Source organism: Scyliorhinus torazame, chromosome 2 (genome assembly GCF_047496885.1).
Source record: "Scyliorhinus torazame isolate Kashiwa2021f chromosome 2, sScyTor2.1, whole genome shotgun sequence".
Classification (NCBI taxonomy): Eukaryota; Metazoa; Chordata; class Chondrichthyes; order Carcharhiniformes; family Scyliorhinidae; genus Scyliorhinus; species Scyliorhinus torazame.
In genome coordinates, this window is record NC_092708.1 from 368,898,758 (window position 1) to 368,921,820 (window position 23,063).

A 23,063-nucleotide genomic window follows, 5' to 3' on the forward strand; every position below is an offset into this window, starting at 1 on the left:
ACACGTTGGTCGAAAGGGTTCACCTCCTCCACGCGAACCCGCAGTACGCTTACGTGGAGTACCCCGACGGTCGACAGGACACGGTCTCCCTGCGAGATCTGGCGCCCGCCGGCAACACACACACCCCCCGACACCAATCACCCCCTTCCTGCCACCGCCGCACCCCGCGACCGCCCCCTTCCCAGGAGGATCGGTCCTCCTCCCAGGCCCGACCAGGAGTGAAGCCCAAGCTGAAACCGTAAGGCTCCCGGAGACGACAACACCGGAACAAGCACCACCACCACCACCGGGGCCGAGGCGATCGACACGGACGACCAGACCGCCCGACCGACTCGTGGCGTCGATCTAACACTACAATAGGTGGACTTTTAACGAGAACATTTTGTCTTTTTCTCCTGACGATTACTGTAAATAGTTCGAAACAAAAAAAAACCTTGTACATACTGTAATAACATGCGAAGGTTTTCCTCCCAGGACCAGCCTTGTAAACCCTTACCACCATGCGAAGCATCACCCTGCCGGGTTCATTTTAAACAAGGGGTGAATGTGGTAGTATGCATTAGGGGTCATGTGGGACTGTGAAGCCGTGATGTCATTGGCTGACAGATCCCGGGTCCTGGTTGGACGTTGACCTCTAGCTCCGCCCTGAAGGCGCAGTATAAGTACCAGGAGTCCTCCCCCGCAGGCAGTCTACTACTGAACTGCGGGGGAACAGTCACGCTTAATAAAGCCTCATCGACTTCACTCTATTCGTCTCTCGGAGTCTTTGTGCGCTACAGACACCGAGTCAAAGAGGTTCAGGGCGACCATCACTTTGACAGCCACCATGAGTGGCATTTCAGTTTCACCTTTCACATTCCCCACACCTCCCCACCCCTCAGCCATCCCCTCAATATGTTGCCTACCACACTGCACCTCTGACCCAATCAGTGAGCGTCACCGGGGAGTCTCTATCCTCACCCCCCGTCCCACATCAACAGGGGTACCAGTGGCTTCCGCATCCCGTGTCAGCGGTAGGCTCTGCGGCCCCTCTCCTGTCTCCCCAGTGAGGTCTACTCTGAGCGTCCTCACACGGTGGGCCGTGTGTTATCCCGCCAGCAGGGTGGCACCTGGATGTGTGGTGGAGAGAGTCACAGTGTGCCACCAATTGCCTCCATGCTCAGACGTTTGTGTACAGGCAGGTCCTACAGTTGGAGGTTGAGTGAGGGGGGGGGGGGCGGGCATCTGCTGGGGACTTATGTGATATGGGGCTTAGGTGTGACAACCTGTCCTGGGGCAGAATGGATGGGAGCAGTGACGCAGTGGGCAGGCAGGGCTGGAGAAAGCTGGTGGTCCTGCAGAGTGGGCTAGGTGATAATGTCGCTGATGAGGCCTCTGCCCTGAGAGGGGCAGTGTGCCAGGGAGGGTGCCAAAGGCCACGGTGCATGCGTCCTTTGTTTGGGGTGAGCTCTGCTATTGCCCTGCTTCCCCTGCAGTGGGGCTGAGCTTCTGATGAGCTCACTGAGGAGCGGCAGCACCTGCTGTTCCACTGATTGAGCTTGGCCACGCCCATCCAGCTGATGGGTCAGCTGGGCTCTGAGGGTTTCCATGGCGATGGCCTGTGTGGGCTCCCAAATGACCAGAGGCTCTGTGAACATATACGGGACACAGTGAGCAATCAGCAGGATGAGCAGTCAGAGGCCTGTAACTTGTACCAAATGGGTGCGTTTAAAACAAATACTGCAGCAATGGCAGCCTGAGCTAGGCCACCCCGATCCCAAGGGGGACACCCCGAATCCACTGATATGACAGCAAGTAACTTCCAGATACTCCCTCCAGTCCTGGCAGCCAACCCCAGCAAGCGTTACGATTTTCAACAATTTTACATGCTTTTCTTACCTTCTCTCTCGCCCTCAGCAGCCATATTGCCCAGTCCCATTTGTAAATACCTGTTGTAAACCGTGCCTGCATGACCATAAGACCATAAGACATAGGAGCGGAAGTAAGGCCATTCGGCCCATCGAGTCCACTCCATCATTCAATCATGGCTGATTTCAACTCCATTTACCCGCTCTCTCTCCATAGCCCTTAATTCCTCGAGAAATCAAGAATTTATCAACTTCTGTTTTAAAGACACTCAACGTCCCGGCCTCCACCGCCCTCTGTGGCAATGAATTCCACAGACCCACCACTCTCTGGCTGAAGAAATTTCTCCTCATCTCTGTTCTAAAGTGACTCCCTTTTATTCTAAGGCTGTGCCCCCGGGTCCTAGTCTCCCCTGCTAATGGAAACAACTTCCCTACATCCACCCTATCTAAGTCATTCATTATCTTGTAAGTTTCTATTAGATCTCCCCTCAACCTCCTAAACTCCAATGAATATAATCCCAGGATCCTCAGACGTTCATCGTATGTTCGGCCTACCATTCCTGGGATCATCCGTGTGAATCTCCTCTGGACCCACTCCAATGCCAGTATGTCCTTCCTAAGGTGTGGGGCCCAAAATTGCTCACAGTATTCTAAATGGGGCCTAACTAATGCTTTATAAAGCTTCAGAAGTACATCCCTGCTTTTATATTCCAAGCCTCTTGAGATGAATGACAACATTGCATTTGCTTTCTTAATTACAGACTCAACCTGCAAGTTTACCTTTAGAGAATCCTGGACTAGGACTCCCAAGTCCCTTTGCACTTCAGCATTATGAATTTTGTCACCATTTAGAAAATAGTCCATGCCTCTATTCTTTTTTCCAAAGTGCAAGAACTCGCACTTGCCCACGTTGAATTTCATCAGCCATTTCTTGGACCACTCTCCTAAACTGTCTAAATCTTTCTGCAGCCTCCCCACCTCCTCCATACTACCTGCCCCTCCACCTATCTTTGTATCATCGACAAACTTAGCCAGAATGCCCCCAGTCCCGTCATCTAGATCGTTAATATATAAAGAGAACAGCTGTGGCCCCAACACTGAACCCTGCGGACACCACTCGTCACCGGTTGCCATTCCGAAAACGAACCTTTTATCCCAACTCTCTGCCTTCTGCCTGACAGCCAATCATCAATCCATGTTAGTACCTTGCCTCGAATAACATGGGCCCTTATTTTACTCAGCAGTCTCCCGTGAGGCACCTTATCAAAGGCCTTTTGGAAGTCAAGATAGATAACATCCATTGGCTCTCCTTGGTCTAACGTATTTGTTATCTCTTCAAAGAACTCTAACAGGTTTGTCAGGCACGACCTCCCCTTACTAAATCCATGCTGACTTGTCCTAATCCGACCCTGCACTTCCAAGAATTTAGAAATCTCATCCTTAACAATGGATTCTAGAATCTTGCCAACAACCGAGGTTAGGCTAATTGGCCTATAATTTTCCATCTTTTTCCTTGTTCCCTTCTTGAACAGGGGGGTTACAACAGCAATTTTCCAATCCTCTGGGACTTTCCCTGACTCCAGTGACTTTTGAAAGATCATAACTAACGCCGCCACTATTTCTTCAGCTATCTCCTTTAGAACTCTAGGATGTAGCCCATCTGAGCCCGGGGATTTATCAATTTTTAGACCTCTTAGTTTCTCTAGCACTTTCTCCTTTGTGATGGCTACCATATTCAACTCTGCCCCCTGACTCTCCGGAATTGTTGGGATATTACTCATGTCTTCTACTGTGAAGACTGACGCAAAGTACTTATTCAGTTCCTCAGCTATTTCCTTGTCTCCCATCACAAAATTACCAGCGTCATTTTGGAGCGGCCCAATGTCAACTTTTGCCTCCCGTTTGTTTTTAATCTATTTTAAAAAACCTTTACTATCATTCCTAATGTTACTGGCTAGCCTACCTTCAAATTTGATCCTCTCTTTCCTTATTTCTCTCTTTGTTATCCTCTGTTTGTTTTTGTAGCCTTCCCAATCTTCTGACTTCCCACTACTCTTTGCCACATTATAGGCTTTCTCTTTTGCTTTGATGCATTCCCTAACTTCCTTTGTCAGCCATGGCTGCCTAATCCCCCCTCTGATAACCTTTCTTTTCTTTGGGATGAACCTCTGTACTGTGTCCTCAATTACTCCCAGAAACTCCTGCCATTGCTGTTCTACTGTCTTTCCCACTAGGCTCTGCTCCCAGTCGATTTTCGTCAGTTCCTCCCTCATGCCCCTGTAGTTACCTTTATTTAACTGTAACACCTTTACATCTGATTCTACCTTCTTTCTTTCAAATTGGAGATTGACTTCCGCCTCATGACTTCCGCCTCAGTGGGGCGGAGTATCACGGAGGCGCAGAGCATAATGGGCCAAACCCGGTAATGATATGGGTGCCAGCTTGGCACTGCTAAGGTGTCCAGGTGGCACTGCCAGGGTGCCAGATTGGCACTGTCAAGGTACCAAACTGGCATTCTTTGCGCGCACACGGTCTGGCCGGGGTGCCCTGCGTGGGTGTTGGGGGAGTGCCTGGGTGGGGGGTGGGAGAGGGGGGGGGACTCTCCCATTTGGGTTTGGGCTGAGGGGAAGGTTGGGGATTGTTTTGGGAGTCTCAGAGATCGGGGCGCCATTTGGAAATTACGTTGCATTGAATAACCATGTGTTTCTCGGCAGGACGAGTGCAGGGAAACACACGGCTAAATGCACTCACTCGCGGACTTTGTTCCCTTTTGGGAGAATCGCACCCACTGTCTAATAAACTAGAAGCCTCACTATACACAGGACCACTTTCTAACTCACACAAAATCCATCCATTTGCACAGGATTAAAATCAGGCCCACAAATGTATTATTCTGCTGCTGAGGCTGTCCTTTGAAGGTAACAGGCAATAATTGCTGTTAAGTTAAAAATAATTAAGTTCATTCAGAGCTCAGTCACTATTTTGAGGCTTCAGGTCAGAATGCTGGCTCTATCTGGCTCTTCATTAATTATCGGCAAGACCAAGTAAGAAGCTGCAGATATTCTGGGACAGCATTTGTCTGTTCAGTCTACAGCCTGGAGCTTGTTCTAAATTCAGACAGAAGCTGCTCACAACTTGTGGCAAATAAGAGACCAAAATCTCTCAGAAGGCTTCCATTAAAGTAATAATGGGCCATATTCTGGCTGCTGGAAAACAATGTTTCATTCCTTTTTGCTCGTTATTTGACTTATTTGTTGAACAAATTCTCGTAAAGTCTTAATTGAGCACATCTGGTGCATGTGATCGTCATTTGCAGAATGCTGTAAGTGTTATACAAACAGAAAAAACACAGCAGTGCAATGTCACCCGGGAGACCTTTCATTTGAACTTGTACATTGAAGTACACCTGTGAAGACACTGAAGGGAGGACATCTTTCATTCAAACAAGTGCATAAACCAGGGTGCTCAGCAGTTGTGAAATGGATACCAAGACAGCTGTGTTAAAGTGGGCGGCACGGTGGCACAGTGGCTAGCACTGCTGCCTCATAGCTCCAAAGACCCGGGTTCAATTCCGGCCTCGGGTGACTGTCTGTGTCACGTTTACACTTTCTCCCCCTGTGTACTTGGATTTCCTCCATGTGCTCCGTCCCCCACCGTCCAAAGATGTGCAGGTTAAGTGGATTGGCCAAGATGCAAAAATTGCTCCTTATTGTCCGAACGGTTAGGAGAGGTTACTGGGTTATGGGGATAGGGTGGAGGTGTGGGCTTAACTACGGTGCTATTTCCAAGGATCGGTGTAGACGCGATGGGCCGAATGACCTCCTTCTGCACTGCAAAATCTATGAAAGATAGCATCACAGTCTTTTTCCAAGTCCTCAGGAAAATAATAATAATCATTATTAGTGTCACAAGTAGGCTTACGTTAACACTGCAATGAAGTTACTGTGAAAATCCCCTAGTCGCCACTCTTGGCGCCTGTTCAGGTACACTGAGGGAGAATTCAGAATGTCCAGTTCACCTAACAGCACGTCTTTCAGGACTTGTGGGAGGAAATCGGAGCAGCCGGAGGAAACCGACACAGACACGGGGAGAACATGCAGACTCCGCACTGACAATGGCCCAAGCCGGGAATCGAACCCAGGACCCTGGCGCTGTGTAGCAACAGTGCTAAACCATTGGACCACTGTGCTGCCCTATGATGGTGGGACAGTTGGGGGGAGAAAGGGAGGGGGCGGGGTGGGGGGTGCCTGGTGTTGGATGGACAGATTCAGCTGAGGCGGGAGAAGAATGAGATCAAGGTTGAGCTCTGCTTTCTTTCCTTTAATGATATCTTAAAGATAAATGCAGTCAAATCATAAGACAAAGAAGTGGAAAAATGGACAACTCCTTGTAAAATAAATGTGCGGGTGTCTGTGTAAAAATAGCGCCTGCGGGGACAGAGCACACACACTCTGAGCATTTGAACATTATTGGATGTTCTAGCCTCCCATTTTCATTGCAAGCCTCCCACATGTCCCAGTGCCTTTTTACGTTCCAGCATCTTTCTTCACTAAATACTCAGGCAACGACGAAGGGAAGTAAGTAAAAACTCTTAGGGTCGAAGGAGTAAATCTTTATGTTTGATTTTAAAAGAGAGATCAATAAGTTTCAATACTTCCACTGGCTAAGTTGTACTATAAGTCTGATATCCTGCAGCTCCAGCTGTATTACATCAGTTAACAGGAGGGAAAGTAAGAAAGTATTCATGGGATTTTTACCTGTGGTTACTATTATGGGCCAGGGTTTAGAGAACCTCAAAATATATCATGGAGTTCATCTGACCCACAACTTTAAATAGATTTTGGTTATGGGGAGTACAAGGGCCCACTTTACAGGTGTGATGCAACAGAAAGCTAAAGTACGTTTAAAACAAAACAATGTTTATTCTATGAATCCAGTTAACATTTTATAAACACACAGTAAACATCTTATCAACTACAAACACTGATACTTTCCCAAATAAAATATTCTATAGGTAACCCTTAATAACTTCCCAAATAGCATCCATAAGTTAAATCCTTATTAAAATAAAGACAGCAGGTTTAAATGCTCTACAGAAACAGGTATTACTTTGAAACTGTCAATGATCTGGAGACATTCCTTAGCTTGTAGAGAGAGAGAACATTATACAGCTGCTTGCTTTGAATGCAGCTATCCACCTCTGAAAACGAAACCAAAAACACACTGCAGCTGCCAGCTCAAAAACAAAAGTGAAAGACGGACAGCCAAGCTCCACCCACACACTGACATTACTGCAGCTATTTGATAAACACCCATTTCTTAAAGGTACATCCACCTGACATTACGAAGCTAAATTTTACCACATAAATGTGTGTATAAAAACAGAATCACAGAATGGTTACAGCACAGAAGGAAGTCGTTTGGGTAATCGTGTCAGTGTGGGTCTCTGAGAGAGCAATTCAACCAGTGCACCCCTCCTCCACATCGCCCTGCACATTGATCCTTTTCAGAAGATAATACAATGCTCTCTCTCTCTCTCTCAATCACAGCAGTGTTATCCATAATCACTGTTGACACCTCTCCCCTATTCTTCCGTTCATGTCTTTCTTGAACTTCTTTGTCCAGGAATATTTAATAACCAGTTCTGCACCTCTATGAGCCGTAGGCTTCTGTTATCTGAAACATCATGGCCGGGACTCTCCATTGCGAGTCCGCTCCACTATCGCTGTGCGTGAGGACAGAGAGTTTGGCACTCAGCTGAATGTCCCATTCCCTGCAGAGGGACCGGAGAATCCCGCTGCCGTGAACGGATGGACAATCCCGCCCCATATTCCCATGTAGCATTCTACGCCCGTGACTCGCAAATCTAATTCATCGCACTCCACACATTCACAACGTGCACAAAGACGTTTAGCATATGGATTGAACACTAAAAAGACAAAAACAATAGTAGTTAGTAGAAATAGTAGTTAGTGGCATTTTAGTCCAGTGCAAGGGTCTTCCATTTCTCTCTCCCTATGTTAGCAGTGTAATGGAGATGAAGTTCTGTAAACCACAAGAATATAGATTGGAATTAAGAGTGACAATTTATGTTGAAATATGCCTTTAAGGGGATAGCAGCACGCTATCACTTTAAGGGAAGTGGGTCATGTGACTCAGCCTCGGTTTCAGTTCAGCCTGGAGTAGAGCACTGAGGCACAGCTCTGCAGCTCTAATGTCTTCAAGCTTTCTGCCCATGTTTACCTGTTCACATGTGACTAAAATGAACCCACAACATGTTTGCACAATCTCTTCTGAGTGATCGGTGCAAAATCAGGACCTATGCGAACCCAGGATCTCAGTCCAGTTCCCAGGCTATTCATTGCCTTCCTAGGAATGTATAGGAAACACCCATGGAATTGCAGGGCTCCACGCTCTCCCACTAATAGATATACTTTGCAGGGAAGTTCTGGGAGCCACTAAAATATAGATTAGGATTAAGAGTGACAATTTCTATTAAACAAATGGAGGTCCATATTTGGACTCCTGGGTCTTTTTAATTATACTTTGGAGCAAGCTAGTTCCAATGAGACTGCTGCTCGATTTGCCAACTCATGTGGTCATTCATCTGTAGAACCACAGAGGCCACTCAGCCCATTATGCCTGTGCAACAGAAACTCATAATTAATCCCATATGCTTTCTCTCCTGTGAGCCCCATATCTTTTACTTCAACTGTTTATCTACTTTCTCTTGAAAATGCAATGGTGTCTCAATCATCTGTTTTTCATGGCATGTTCCAACAACTCCGCGTAAAGCGTTTTCTCCCAACACCTTTCTATCTTCTCTGAGTGATGATTTAAACTGTTCCCAAACGGAGGAAAGGTTGTCTTGCCCTGAAACGGAGTGAATGCAAATAGAAGCTGCCTGAAATGAGGGAACATCCACGTCGATATAAATGATACCCGATATATTAAAAGGACGAGATTTCATGTGGCCTTCAACCAAACTTGCTCAACATATTCTTACAGAAATACCGCCTGGAAATCTGGACTCTGAATACAAAGTGATATTTGTAGGAAACTATGACACTGGACTAGATATCACATGAGCTGCAGAATTAATTTTCCTTTCCTTTAAGGCAGGGAATCTGCTCTCCTTGCCTGGTCTAGGCTAGATGTGACTCCAGTTCCAAAGCAATGTGGTTGACTCGTAAAATGCCCTGTGAAATGGCCCCGCAAGCCACTCAGTAAAAGGGAAATTAGGGATGGGTGACACCCACATCCTATCAAATAATTTCAAAAAGCATGTCAGAAGTAAACTGGACTTTCCAAACAAAAACATTCCTGGTTTCTTTTACTCTATAGAACAATGGTTTTCCTGCAGCAGCCAGGGAACTTAGTCCACATGTCAAGAATAACTCGGAAATAAAGTAATTCTGCAAGGCACTTTGAGATATTTTGACTATTCGGTGAAAATGCGAAAGAAATGAACGTTTTTTTTTCTACTTCTCAATGTGCTCATGTCTAAGGAACCGATATTTTTCATTACCTTTTGACTTTATCAGACTTTTGCCTTTATCGCATTCTTATTGTTGTTAATAGCTTTCTAAATTTCACACATGTAGGCAAGTTATTAAGGTTAATATCAATCTCAGCGCACAGAGAGATGAACATGTTGGGGCGAGTCCTTGCAGCCCCTATTAAGATTGAAGAAACATTATTAGAAAAAAAATGATATGAAATAAATATATCCTTGCTTTAAAAAAAGGAATCTTTAATAATACGAGGAGCCTTGTCTGGGTTTTGCACTAGAAGCAGGAGGCATAACTGTTTATAAGGATAATAAGTGCCTTGGTAACACTTTACAAGTGTCATCGTTTGAACTCAATTGACACTGCGAGCTAATTACAATAATCACAGCTTTAAGAATGTCTGCTTATCTCTCCTAATCACATAGTACAAGGTTGGCCTTTGACGCTTTTATATGAGGCATGTATTATTTAATCAAAATCTTCACAGGGAAATGGCACCCGCACGGAAGAGGGCTGCTCTTATTTTGTGTTTCTATGTGCAAGCCTTGCAATTTAATGTTAAAAAAAATCAGTACTGGGTCTTTAATCTGTCTCCCTTCCACCTTATGTATTGTCAGATTACATGGTCGTTTTTACCTTATCAATGAATATTTTTAGCCGGGGAGCGGATACTGTCAGAGATTCTGCATGAATGTCGAATAGCAGTAGGGGGTTCTTCCAATATATCGTTGATGAGTTACGTTCTGGCAGTGGCGATATCACCAAAATTACAGTACTTACTGCTTAATTGCATGAGGTCAGAACCAGAGGCTTTATTTTTTGCAAACAAGCAGGTTGTGTGATTAATCAATCAGGCTGTTACAAATGGGCAGATCAAACTAGTATCTGCAATCTACAAAACTGGCATCGGAATATCGGTCTATATCCAATTATTCAGAAAGGAAATCCGACAGAATTAGTACAAATATTCGAAGAATGGGCACATTCAGTTTGATTGCACTTCATTATTCTTGCCTTTCTATAGATTTTGATCCCATTAGATTTGGAGTGAATCAGAGCTGAAACACACAAATAAGTAGGGCAGAAATAGAAGGGTGTTCAATAAAAGCCAGAGAACTTCATGAAGGGAAAATGCAGCTAACTATTTCAATCTTTCAGTGAAAATATAAATAAAACAATTTATTACTTTCAGAGATTTCAGAGTGTATTAATTATCAAATAATGAAAATTGATTGCGGGGACTCCGCAGTTGCTGAATCAATGGCCCAAACATTGCCCTCAAAATAATAGTGAGGCTAGTGGCCGTCAGCATTATTTAAGTGAATATGCCACAGCAACTTCAGGTGAGGGCACATTGGTTATTAAACCTGAAAGTCAAGAGGTTGCTGTTGGAGATGCACCACTTCGCCGTTAGCGTCACGAAAATGGCACCCTGCCCTCTGTCCCTCATTCAAATGAATTGAGAGGCGTGAAGTTCCTATACTTGCACAATAGATACAAAGTAAGCCTGCCACAGTAACTTAAGGTCAGGACTTTTTAAGTCTAAGTCTCCTTTTAACAATGTGTTAAGTGTTAATTACTGCCTATTATCCTCTCTGGCACGGAAAATTAATGATTACGAGTCAAAGAACATTCTGTCTCTTTCTCTCTCTCTTCTAAAATAACTCTGTCCTTTTCTCTTTTTCTTCAATCTGATTTGTTAGGAAGATACTTGAGACATGTTCGCTCAGATTTCAGCTGTCCTGTAAAGGTAACTGTACTGTTTCCAATTCTTATTTTCAGCAACATGTCAAATAAAATATCATGGAGATTAAACTGACAAAGGCAATTTTAATGAATGATGGATGCCATTCATTGACTTCATGAAGGCCAAACCTTCTCTTTTTTTTAAATTTAGAGTACCCAATTATTTTCTATTCCAATTAACGGGCAATTTAGCATGGCCAATCCACCTATCCTGCACATCTTTGGGTTGTGGGGGTGAAACCCATGCAGACACGGGGAGAATGGGCAAACTCCACACGGACAGTGACCCAAGGCCGGGATTCAAGCCCGGGTCCTCAGCCCCGTAGGCAGCAGTGCTAACCACTGTGCTGTGTGCAGGCCCAAGGCCAACCTTCTCAACCTTGCCTCTTGTCTGAGGTGTGGTGATCCTCAGGTTAAACCATCACCAATCAGCTCTCCCCTCAAAGGGGAAAGCAGCCTATGGTCATCTGGGACTATGGTGACTTTACCTTTTAGTTACAAGAATTGTGTGAATTTTGCATTTTCAAAGTAATTTGTGCTGCACTATCTATCTCAGTAAGGCTTGATGCAAGAAATAGGGAAGCTGAGATGAATGCTGTCAAAGTAAGGTCATCTTGTCACAAAGGTGATCAACTGGACATTAATGCAAAACAAAACCCTTCACATTATTTTTTAGTATTGAGCCTATCAGCAGCAAATGTGGAGAGAAACAATCAGTACTTGGAGGCAGGTAACCATGAGCATCGAAGAATTTGGGCCCGGGGAAACAGTAAGCTATGAAGCGGAGCCAGGCAAACATTAAGCTGGAGAGTGGGGCCAATGGGAAGCAATGAACTGGAGAGCAGAACGCAGTGGTTGCAAGAGCCAGAGAGAGGGGGAGTGAGAGGGAGGGGGAGTGAGAGAGAGAGAGAGAAAGAGAGAGAGAGAGGAGGGGGAAGAGAGTAGGTGAGAGAGAATGTGTGTGAGAGAGAGAGTGTGTGTGAGAGAGAGAGTGTGTGTGAGAGAGTGAGAGAATGTGATTGAGACCTACCTTCTGCCGCGCGGGCCCGCTGTGTGACTCCGCCACATTGGCGGCGCCCGCGCCGAGGTGGGCCGCCGTGCGCATGCGCGGACCCGCTTGCGGCCGCCGTGCACATGCGCGGCTGCGCAGTCTGTACAGCAGAGCCCCGCTGGCAGCCAGAGCGGCGGGACGTACGCCGGGGGGCTGCTAGCCCCTTGGAAAACGGAGAAACACCCCGGACTTTCATGGAAAAAGTCCGGAGTGATTCTCGCCCGTTTCCCGGCAGACGTGGTGACTTAGTCCCCAAAAGGGAGAATCTGGCCCTTATCTTTCGGAAATGTTCTCATTGGTCCTGTAAGGGTCCTTTCTGTTCATTCCCTTATTTTCCCTTCCTTTTATTTTGCCGTTATCATTTTTGATCCATGGGCGATTAATGGACATGTATCTTTAAGTCACACAGCAGAGAAAATGAGAAAGTCAGAAGTTACAGGAGATCTGCTAGTTTGAACAGGAGCTTTAGATGTTTCAGCATCTGAGAGAGAGATGGGGTGGGGACTGAGTTTGATTGATTGGCTGGTGACCAATGAATTGGCCAAAGCACCGTACTCTGCCCAGTAACTGGTGGTGATTGGATCCTATCCCAGTGGGATGGTCCTCAGAGACCTGAGGGAGCTGTTGAGTCCTAAACACAGAAAGACAAAGACCTGCTTTCTCGCCCTCTCCAGAAAGGCTGTGAGTGCTGTGAAACTACCAAGACCAGAAGGAATCTACTGTAAAACCCCGAACTGAAAGTAAAGTTTGAAGAGGAGATAGGTGTGGATTCACCCTTGTGAAACAAAGGGCACGAGCTATCGGCCACACTGCGCCTGACAAGCAGTGGACCATGGTGCAACATAATCGGTAAATGATTGGAGATCCTTCTCCTGGGATCTACCCGGCTTACCACGTGTCGCAAGATCTAACGCAATCTCACGAGACTTTGCGCTGTGAAGTCCACCCAATGTTGGCAGGAACACTTTTTGGCAAATCTGCATAGTAGAGCGGGACTGCTAGTCTAACTTGAATATGCAGTTCCTTGATTATCATAGAATTTACAGTGCAGAAGGAGACCATTCGGCCCATCTAGTCTGCACCGGCTCTTGGAAAGAGCACCCTACCCAAGGTCAACACCTCCACCCTATCCCCATAACCCAGTAACCCCACCCAACACTAAGGGCAATTTTGGACACTATGGGCAATTTATCATGGTCAATCCACCTAACCTGCACATCTTTGGACTGTGGGAGGTAACCGGAGCACCCGGAGGAAACCCACGCACACACGGGGAGGATGTGCAGACTCCGCACAGACAGTGACCCAAGCCGGAATCGAACCTGGGACCCTGGAGCTGTGAAGCAATTGTGCTATCCACAATGCTACCGTGCTGCCCTAAAGTTAACCAAGATGTTGGGATCTATCCCCTTTGTTTGGAGACCTTGTGCAAGTGCCATTCAGTACTGGTCTCCACAAATGGGGACCAGACAAAATGGCACTCGTGGAGGTCTCCCAGGGGATTGGAGGCCTCCAGATGCATACCCTCTCAGCAGGCAGTGAGGCACCTTGACACTGCCAGCCTGGACCCTGGCAGTGCCAGCCTGGAATCCTGTCAGTGCCACCTGGGTGCAGGCCTACTACTGCCAAGGTGCACAGGTGGCACTGCCAGCTGACAGAGGCACTGTCAGGGTACCAGGCGGGCATTGCCAAAGTGCCAAGCTGGCATTTTCTGTGTTGTGGTAATCAGGCAGGGAGGGTGCCCTGCATGTGTGTGTGTGTGTGTGGCGGGGGGGGGCATTGAGAGAAGGAGTTGGGGATCCCCTTACAGTGAGTTGGGGCTTGTGTGGTGTTCGGTGGTCACGTTGGGGGCTCGAGAGATCGGGACGTAATTTAAAAATGGTGACCCGATATGTCCCTGTACTGAAGAGTTTCGGTGAGCATGGCTCCTCAGTGCAGGAAAGGGGACTAACTGCGGCCTCAGCCACCCATTCCCCACTGAGGCCCCATATCTAACTGGAGTCACGTTAAATAGCATTGTGTTTCTTAGCACTGCGAATGCCAGGAAACACATAGCTAAAAGTGCTCGCTATGGGACATTGTTCCCATTTGGTTAAATCGCGTGCAAAGACTCTTTTTCTGATTTTTGTACCCATTTCTCCCCTCTGAGTTTGTCTGTCATGTCATGTGTGTGTGTGTGTGTGTAGAGATTGGGGGGGCGGCAATTTAAAGTGGGGGAGTTCGAAGTTAGTTGTATTTGTGTATTTGCTGCATATTTCATTATAGTTATTGTTATAAATAAGCAGTAATTGTGTTTAACATGGTGATATGGTGACTGTACATGGTGACACAAACATGGTGACTGTAATTATTGGGCAGCCAAGGGTCAAAGACTTTGGGAATTTTGCGAAGAATTATTGGTTAATTCACCTGTGTTGTGACTTCGGGTCAAATGGGACTGGATTCGACCGTGCACTAGTCCAGGGTGTTGAACAGCCCCTTGAGTGAAGATAATATGTAAATATGGCCCACCAAGAGATATTAGACAAGCCTATTCTGAGACATTCAAAGAAAGAATGGTTTTCCTAATATGGCATATTTAATTTAAAATGGAATAGCAGCCACCAGCTTAGCTTCACTATATACTGCCACTCACTGTTTGCCCTTAGATGCTTTGTCATATTTCCTTTTGCCATTGATGTGTTGGGTACTCTGCTACACAGACGAACCAACACGGTTGCGAATGGTACAACTCAGTTTTATTGCTAACATTTATTTACAGTGGTAAACTGGTTACTGAGGTTCGATCATAACCCTAGAATCTGTGGAACTATTCCTAATACTATCTTGTAGTGGCACTCAGCACATGGTGGATGTCTGAGTGGCTTGCTATGAGCTCTGTGCCCTGAGCCGTCTCCTGCTGGAATGCTCAGGTAGTGTTGTGTTCCCTGTTTTGTACTGTGTATGCTCTTGCCTGTGATTGGCTGTGGTGTTGTGTGTGTGTTGATTGGTCCGTTGATCTGTCCAACAGTATGTATGTGCTATGATGTTTACCTGAATATCATGACATCCCCCCCTTTTGTACAAGAGCATGTGCCTATGTGGTTATAAATAGAGATGTGTACTGAGTGCAGCTGAATGTGTGTGTGTGCAATATCTACAGCATGTACATGGGGCTAAACTATATTCAAGGGGCGATGTCGGGTGCGACATAACAACGAGGTTGTACCATAAACAAAGAACGGGGAAACGTTGAACGACAAAAACGAACTCCTGTAACGATAAGGAAGAACAGAAACATATTAACACAGTGATATTATGAGTTCAATGTACAAACAGGCTCATAAGTCCAGTCTAGTAGGTGGGCGACAAATTCGGGTTGACCGCCTCAACGGTGGGTCTGGATCCACCGGCTGAGGAATGGGCCTGGCCACAGGCGACGATGGAAGGGGCATGGTGGCAGGAAGCTCCACAAAGTCGATATCAGAAACAACAGGAGGGCGCGGTGTCGGTGTAAGTTCCTGTAGCGAGCGTGGAAGTAGGCACAGAGCCCGGCGATTGCGCCTACGAATGGAGCCATCAGGCATGCGAACCAGGAACGAGCAGGGAGCCACGCGTCGGAGAACTTTGGCAGGTGCTGACCAGCCACCTTCTGGTAGGTGGATGCGGACGTCATCTCCAGGTGCCAGGGCGGGAAGATCAGTTGCCCGTGTGTCATATGCGCTGCTGTTGCATTCTGTGTAGTACTGGAGCATGGTTGGTTGTGGGTACCAGAATGGATGGCACAGTGGTCCTGAGGGCGCGACCCATCAACAACTGGGCTGGTGAGAGGACAGTGGCTAGTGGGGCCGAGCGATAGGCCAGCAGGGCTAGGCAGAAATCCGATCCGGCAGCAGCAGCCTTGCAGAGGAGCCGCTTGACGATGAACGCACTTTTCCATTGGACTGGGGATGCAGAGGGCTGGACGTCACGTGTGTGAAGCCATACGAAGCAGCAAAGGACGACCATTCCTGGCTGGCAAAACAGGGCCCATTGTCCGACATGACAGTCATCGGAATGCCGTGGCAAGCGAAGGTGTCTTTGCAGGCCCTTATGACAGCGGACAATGTTAAATCGTGCAGGCGTATGAGCCTCTGGATAGTTGGAAAAGTAATCAATGACGATTACATAGTCCCTGCCAAGCGCGTGAAAAAGGTCCACACCCACCTTCGCCCAGGGGGACGTCACCAGCTCATGGGGCTGAAGCGTCTCAGGAGGCTGCTCCGGTTGAAATCTTTGGCAGGTGGGGCAGTTGAGCACCATATTGGCAATGTCATCACTGATGACCGGCCAGTATACTGCCTCTCGGGCCCTCCGTCTACACTTCTCGACCCCCAGGGGGCCTTCGCTTCGTGTAGTTGGTCGAGGACCAGCTTGTGCATGCTGTGCGGAATCACAATCCGGTCCAGCTTTAGAAGGACACCATCAATGACGGCCAAGTCGTCTCGGACATTGTAGAACTGCGGGCACAGTCCTTTGAGCCACCCACCCATCATGTGGCACATCACCCGTTGTAGAAGGGGGTCAGCCGCAGTTTCCCGGCGAATACGGGCCAGACTGGAGTCGTCAGCTGGCAGATTTGCCGATGTGAAGGCCACCTGCGCTTCGACCTGACAGACGAACCCCTCCGAATCGGGCGGTGTGCTCACTGCTCTGGATAGGGCATCCGCAATGATAAGGTCCTTTCCTGGGGTGTAGACCAGCTGGAAGTCATACCTCCTGAGTTTAAGTAGGATGCGCTGGAGGCGAGGGGTCATCTCGTTCAGGTCCTTATTTATGATGCTGACCAGGGGGCGATGGTCAGTCTCAACGGTAAACTGGGGGAGACCATACACGTAGTCATGGAACTTGTCTATTCTGGTCAGCAAACCCAGGCACTCCTTTTCAATCTGTGCATAGCGCTGTTCTGTGGGGGCCATGGCCCGCGAGGCATAGGTGACCGGGGCCCATGACGCAGTGTCATCCCGCTGTAGGAGTACCGCCCCAATGCCGGGGCATCAGTCAAAATTTTAGTGTCATGAGATGTGTCGAAAAACGCCAATACCGGGGCTGTGGTGAGCTTAATTTTGAGCTCCTCCCATTCCTTCTGGTGTGCGGGCAGCCACTGGAACTCCGTGGACTTCTTGACTAGGTGGCGAAGAGCCATTGTGTGGGTTGCAAGGTTGGGAATGAACTTCCCCAGGAAGTTGACCATGCCTAGGAAGCGTAGCACTGCTTTCTTGTCTGCCGGCTGCGGCATGGCTGTAATGGCGCTCACCTTGTCTGCATCCGGACGGACCCCTGACCGGGAAATGTGGTCCCCCAGGAACTTCAGCTCGGTTTGGCCGAAAGAACACTTGGCTGGGTTGAGGCGCAGGCCGTTTTCCCGTATGCATGCAAAGACGCGCTGGAGACGATTGATGTGCTCCTGTGGTGTGGTGGACCAGATGATGACATCGTTCACGTAGATGCGCACCCCTTCGATGCCCTCCATCATCTGCTCCATGATCCTGTGAAAGACCTCGGATGCCGAGATGATGCCAAATGGCATTCTGTTATAGCAGAAATGCCGAAAGGGGTGTTGAAGGTGCACAGCCTTCGGCCAGACTGATCCAGTTGGATCTGCCCAAAACCCTTCGAGGCATCCAGTTTTGTGAAGATTTTAGCCCGGGCCATTTCGCTCGTGATCTCTTCCCGTTTGGGTATGGGGTAGTGTTCCCTCATTATGTTGTTGTTGAGGTCTTTTGGATCAATGCAGATCTGGAGCTCGCCGGAGGACTTCTTAACACACACCATGGAGCTGACCCATGGCGTGGGCTCTGTGACCCGGGATAGCACCCTTTGGTCCTGGAGATCCTGCAGCTGCTGCTTGAGGCGGTCTTTGAGTGGCGCTGGGACCCAGCGAGGTGAGTGAATGACTAGGGTGGCGTCCGGTTTGAGCCGAATTCTGTAGGTGTAGGGCAGTGTTCCCATGCCCTCGAATGCCTCCTGGTTGTGGGCGGGGAGCGATTGGAGCTGTGCCCTGAATTCTGCATCCGGGAAGTCAGATGTGCCTTCTGGAGGCAGAGCGTGGACTCGTTGCACGAGGTGGAGAACCTTGCATGCCTGTGCGCCTAGCAGGGAGTCGTTTGATGACCCGACTATCTCGAATGAGAGTGTGGCCGTGTGTGTGTTGTGTGTCACCTGGAGCTGGCAGGATCCTATAGCCGGGATAACGTTCCCATTGTAGTCGACCATCTTGCAACGGGATGGCCGAACTGGTGGTCTGAGCTTCATGGCGTAGAAGGCTGACCATGCTATGAGGTTGGCAGAGGCGCCAGTGTCCAGACGGAATGTTATTGGTGATCGGTTGACCGTTAGGGTGGCACACCATTCATCACCCGGATTGACAGTGTTCACTTGCACCGGCTGGTGGGTCCTGGTTGGAGATATCCGGTTCCCATCAATGACCGCAACACGGAAGGCATCCCGGTCGTCTGTGTCACTGGTCTGGATATCGTCTGGGCACGACTCGTAGTAAGGAGGCTGAATGGTCGGCACGTCCCTGCAAGGTTGTCTGGCTTGGGGAACATTGGCAGGTTGAGCTGCGCGACAGCAGGCAGCATAGTGGCCCATCTTGCCACAGCGGAGGCATTGTCGGTTTCTTGCGGGACATTGCCACTTTAAATGTGCGGCTCCGCAGTTGCCGCACGTCGTGACGTCATGGCGTTCGTTGTGCCACCGCGCATGCGCAGTTCGGTCTTGCATCGAGCGCGCCTGCGCATCACGTCCCTCTGTGTCGACGTCGTTTTTGGCGCGCACAAACGGGGGAGGCCTCGTAAAGCACGCGAAATGGCTGCCCTCGTCCGGGCTGCGGGCCAGGAGGAACTCGATCGCCTGGACCCGTTCGGCCTCGTAGGACGCCTGCCTCACCGATCCGGCCGCGTTGGACCCCTGCCACGCCGATTCGGCCGCCTGAAATTGGGAGTAGTGGCTAGTCGCGTTTTCATGCAGGACACAGGCTTCGATTGTGGAGGCTAGGGTGAGGCCTTTTATTTATAAGAGCTGCTGGTGACCCCAAAAACGATCTGGTCCCGAATCATGGAATCGGAGGTGGTGTCGTAACTGCAGGACTGCGCGAGGATATGGAGGTGCGTAAGGAAGGATTGAAAGGGCTCATCCTTACCCTGCAGGTGCTGCTGGAAGAGATACCTCTCGAAACTCCCGTTGACCTCGACGTTGAAGTGTTGATCGAGTTTGAGAAGGACCGTCTTGTACTTGGTCTTGTCCTCACCTTCTGCGAACACCAGGGAGTTGTAGACATGGATGGCGTGTTGACCTGCCGTGGAGAGGAGGATGGCGATCTTTCTGGTGTCCGAAGCGCTCTCCTTTTCGTTGGCTTCCAGGAAGAGCTGGAAGCGCTGTTTGAACAGCTTCCAATTAACGCCGAGGTTTCCAGCGACTTGTAGCGGTGTCCATGACGCAGGATGGCAGATTCCAGAGGATCTGTAGGTAGGTCCCACAGTTACTCCTGGTACTATGATGTGTTGGGTACTCTGCTACACAGACGAACCAACACGGTTGCGAATGGTACAACTCAGTTTTATTGCTAACATTTATTTACAGTGGTAAACTGGTTACTGAGGTTCGGTCATAGCCCTAGAACCTGTGGACCTACTCCTAATACTATCTTGTAGTGGCACTCAGCACATGGTGGATGTCTGAGTGGCTTGCTATGACCTCTGTGCCCTGAGCCGTCTCCTGCTGGAATGCTCAGGAAGTGTCGTGTTCTCTGTTTTGTACTGTGTATGCTCTTGCCTGTGATTGGCTGTGGTGTTGTTTGTGTGTTGATTGGTCCGTTGATCTGTCCATCAGTATGTATGTGCTATGGTGTTTACCTGAATATCATGACAGCCATGAGAACAAATACATATGTATTGCAGCAGGAAAATGGGTTCAGTTTAAGTTAATCCTGAGACATAAACTCAGAGTTCAAAATTCGAAACTTCACCAATAAACCGATGTACCAAATATTGGCTATATACATGCATAACATCACCGTTATTGTTAAGCTGGTTAACTTACTAGAATGGCAGATAGGTGACTCATCCCTCGATGTGTCAGTTTGTTGTTCCAAAGTATAAGTGTTTTCAGTCCTTGCTTTTGTCTTCTAAGACCTTCACAGATATCTTGCAGTCCTGGGAACAGATTTGGCTAGTCAACACTCATAATTGACTTGTGACCTTGTTTGCAAACCTTGCACAGCATGCTCTGACTCAGTATTGAATGACTGTGAAATTTTAGCATGTGGATGCACAAAGGGAAGAGATTATGTGGGAGATATTTCTACAATTTGGAGGGAGCGACCAGTGAAACGGCCCGATCAGCCACCCATTCAAAAAGCACTTTGTTTAATTCACATTTGCTGTAGGTGCTCGCGACGAGCATTCAATTTTGCTAGCTTCAAATTAGAGACTTTGAAAGATTCTGATGCAATTCAGGAGGAAAGTGGCAAAATACTGGCTGATCCACAGGTCACGTCTGAGCATGAGGGATCAACATCATGGGTATATATTCCTTCCAGTAGATTTATACCAGCGCGCTAACTGATATGGTGCAGTTAGTGAATGCCAGAATTTCAGCCCATTGGAACAGACAAATATACACAGCATTAATGCACCAGGGTGAAGAGATTAAATAACGATACTGTAGGCTCAAGGGAAGGAATGCATGAACCTTGGCTCATTGGTAGCACTCACCACTGGCTCAAAAGGTTTGAGATTCAAGCCCCACTCCAGACACTTAAGCACATAATCTAGGCTGGCACTTCAGTACATTACTGAGAGTGTAGGATGCATGCCCTGCACATTATGGGCAGCACGGTGGCACGGTGGTTAGCACTGCTGCCTCATGACGCCCGTGCCTTGGGTTCGATTCCGTCCTTTGGTTGCTGTGTGTGTGGAGTCTGTATGTTCTCCCTGTGTCTGCGTGGGTTTCCTCCAGGTGCTCCGGTTTCCGCCTCCGGTCCAAAGATGTGCAGGTTAGGCAGATTGGCCATGGCCATGATAAATTGTCCATTACTGTCCAAAAGCTTACTTTGTTACGGGGATAGGGCGGGGGAGTGGGCCTAGGCAGGGTGCTCTTTCAGAAGGTCGGTGCAGACCTGATGGGCCGAATGGCCTGCTTCTGCCCTGTAGGGTTTCTATGTCCTGATCAACTGATCTAAGGTTCTATGATCGGAGACTTGCCGCAGCAGTATTGAGTGAAAAGAAAGTTGCATTTGTACAGTGCCTTTTATAATCTCATGGAATCCAAAGAACTTTACAGCAAATGAAGTACTTTTGAAGTATAGTCACTATTGTAATAGAGGAAAAATAACTGTTCATTTGCACACAGCAGATGCCCATAAACAGCCATGTGATAATGACCAGATTGTTTTTTTTGTTTTAGTGGCGTTGGTTGAGGGATAATTGATGGCCAGGACATCTGTGATAACTCCCCCCTTCTTTCTCAAGATAGTGGCATGGAATCTTTTGCATCCACCAACACAGCGAAAGGTTTAATGCCTCATCTGAAAGATAGCTCCTCTGACAATGTGTCGCTCCTTAACTTTAACATCAGCCTGGATCTTACAGCTCAGCTCTCAGGGACTTGATTCCTTGACCTCCTGCCTCAGAGGTGAGAGTGCAACCGACTGAGCCACAACTGACCCGGTCAATCCCACAGCTCCTAATTAAGGCCCAGTCAAATAAACAGAAATTAACTGAGGGACAAATTAAAAGGGGCCGTTCCTAAAAGACAAACCGAGCACAGCCCAAAAAGAACAAAGAGAAACGGAAACTTAAAAACATCAAATCAAAATGTGAAAACTGGGGTCGATGAAACAGTCCAACCCCTGAGGTGCCCACCGAGCACGGAAGGCTCATTGGTAGTGTTTGTCCCACCAGAAGGCCACCCAATAAGACGAATGACCCCGATTGAGGAAAGCGGGTCAGATTCAAAGCGAGTCAGAGTGAACAGAAGTTCCGTTCTGACAATCGACTGCCCGAAGCAAGTTAAATTCAACTGGTTAAGTTGGGTCTGAAGGAGAATTTGGAGAAGAGGCTATAGGGGATTCACTTATCAGTTGTTAAGATTTGTTTTACAATGCCCCACTCCTGCTTACCTGTGTTTAAGATACAATTGTTTTTAAGATCTAACAATCTAATGGTACAGTTAGATTCCAGCAGCTCTCGCAGGTACATGGAGTCTTGAACGCTGTTCAGGTTATTGCCTGCCAAATAAAGTTCCTGTAGCATTTGGTTCACATTCAAGGCAGAAACTGTAGGAAGTCAGATAGGAAACAACAGATTCAGTTGCACAAAATTAGCAAAATATGAAGACGATTTCTCAAAACGTCTGGGCACAAATCTCTGGAGGTTTGGATAGCACAATGCATAATACAGTCACATATAATTCCTTTCTGCATATTTCTAATGGAATCATTAACCCAAGGGTTTTCAATTGCATTAAAATAACACAAAGAATATTTTGTGAGTATACTCGATGTACTGGTGCGCTACTGGAGTTAATTATACCCCTTAATGTTCAACTTACTCTTTTCATCTTGGATAGAAGTCATCTGTTTTTATTATTTGATTTGGTTTGATTTGAAGTTCCGAAAGATTGACATATCAATGATTAAAAATGCAAAAGGTTAATCCAAATGATGTATGTTTGATCCATTAATCATTACTGTGATATACCAACCCCACCTCAGCTTCCCCACCCCAAAAAAGCTTCACAGCAAGAATTGATTATTTTGAAGTGCAGGTCATTGTCAAGCACTCCCACATTAAAGGCTAATTCCATAAATAATCTGTTTAACCGGAGCCTCCACCCCAATGTCCAGGGGGCACCCTCCTTCCGGCCTAATCAAAGTGCCATCTTCCA

General features: G+C 47.6%; 1 protein-coding gene across 1 annotated transcript in view; it reads right to left on the reverse strand.

Annotated features, from left to right (window-relative positions):
* Positions 1 to 23,063, reverse strand: part of LOC140407631 (uncharacterized) — a 133,858-nt gene that overhangs the window by 96,304 nt on the left and 14,491 nt on the right. The window contains exons 6-7 of the mRNA XM_072494973.1: positions 22,297 to 22,452; positions 20,217 to 20,329 (exon numbers count right to left, since the gene is read on the reverse strand). Of these exons, the coding sequence (XP_072351074.1) occupies positions 20,217 to 20,329; positions 22,297 to 22,452 (269 nt within the window). The remainder of the gene's footprint in view (positions 1 to 20,216; positions 20,330 to 22,296; positions 22,453 to 23,063) is intronic.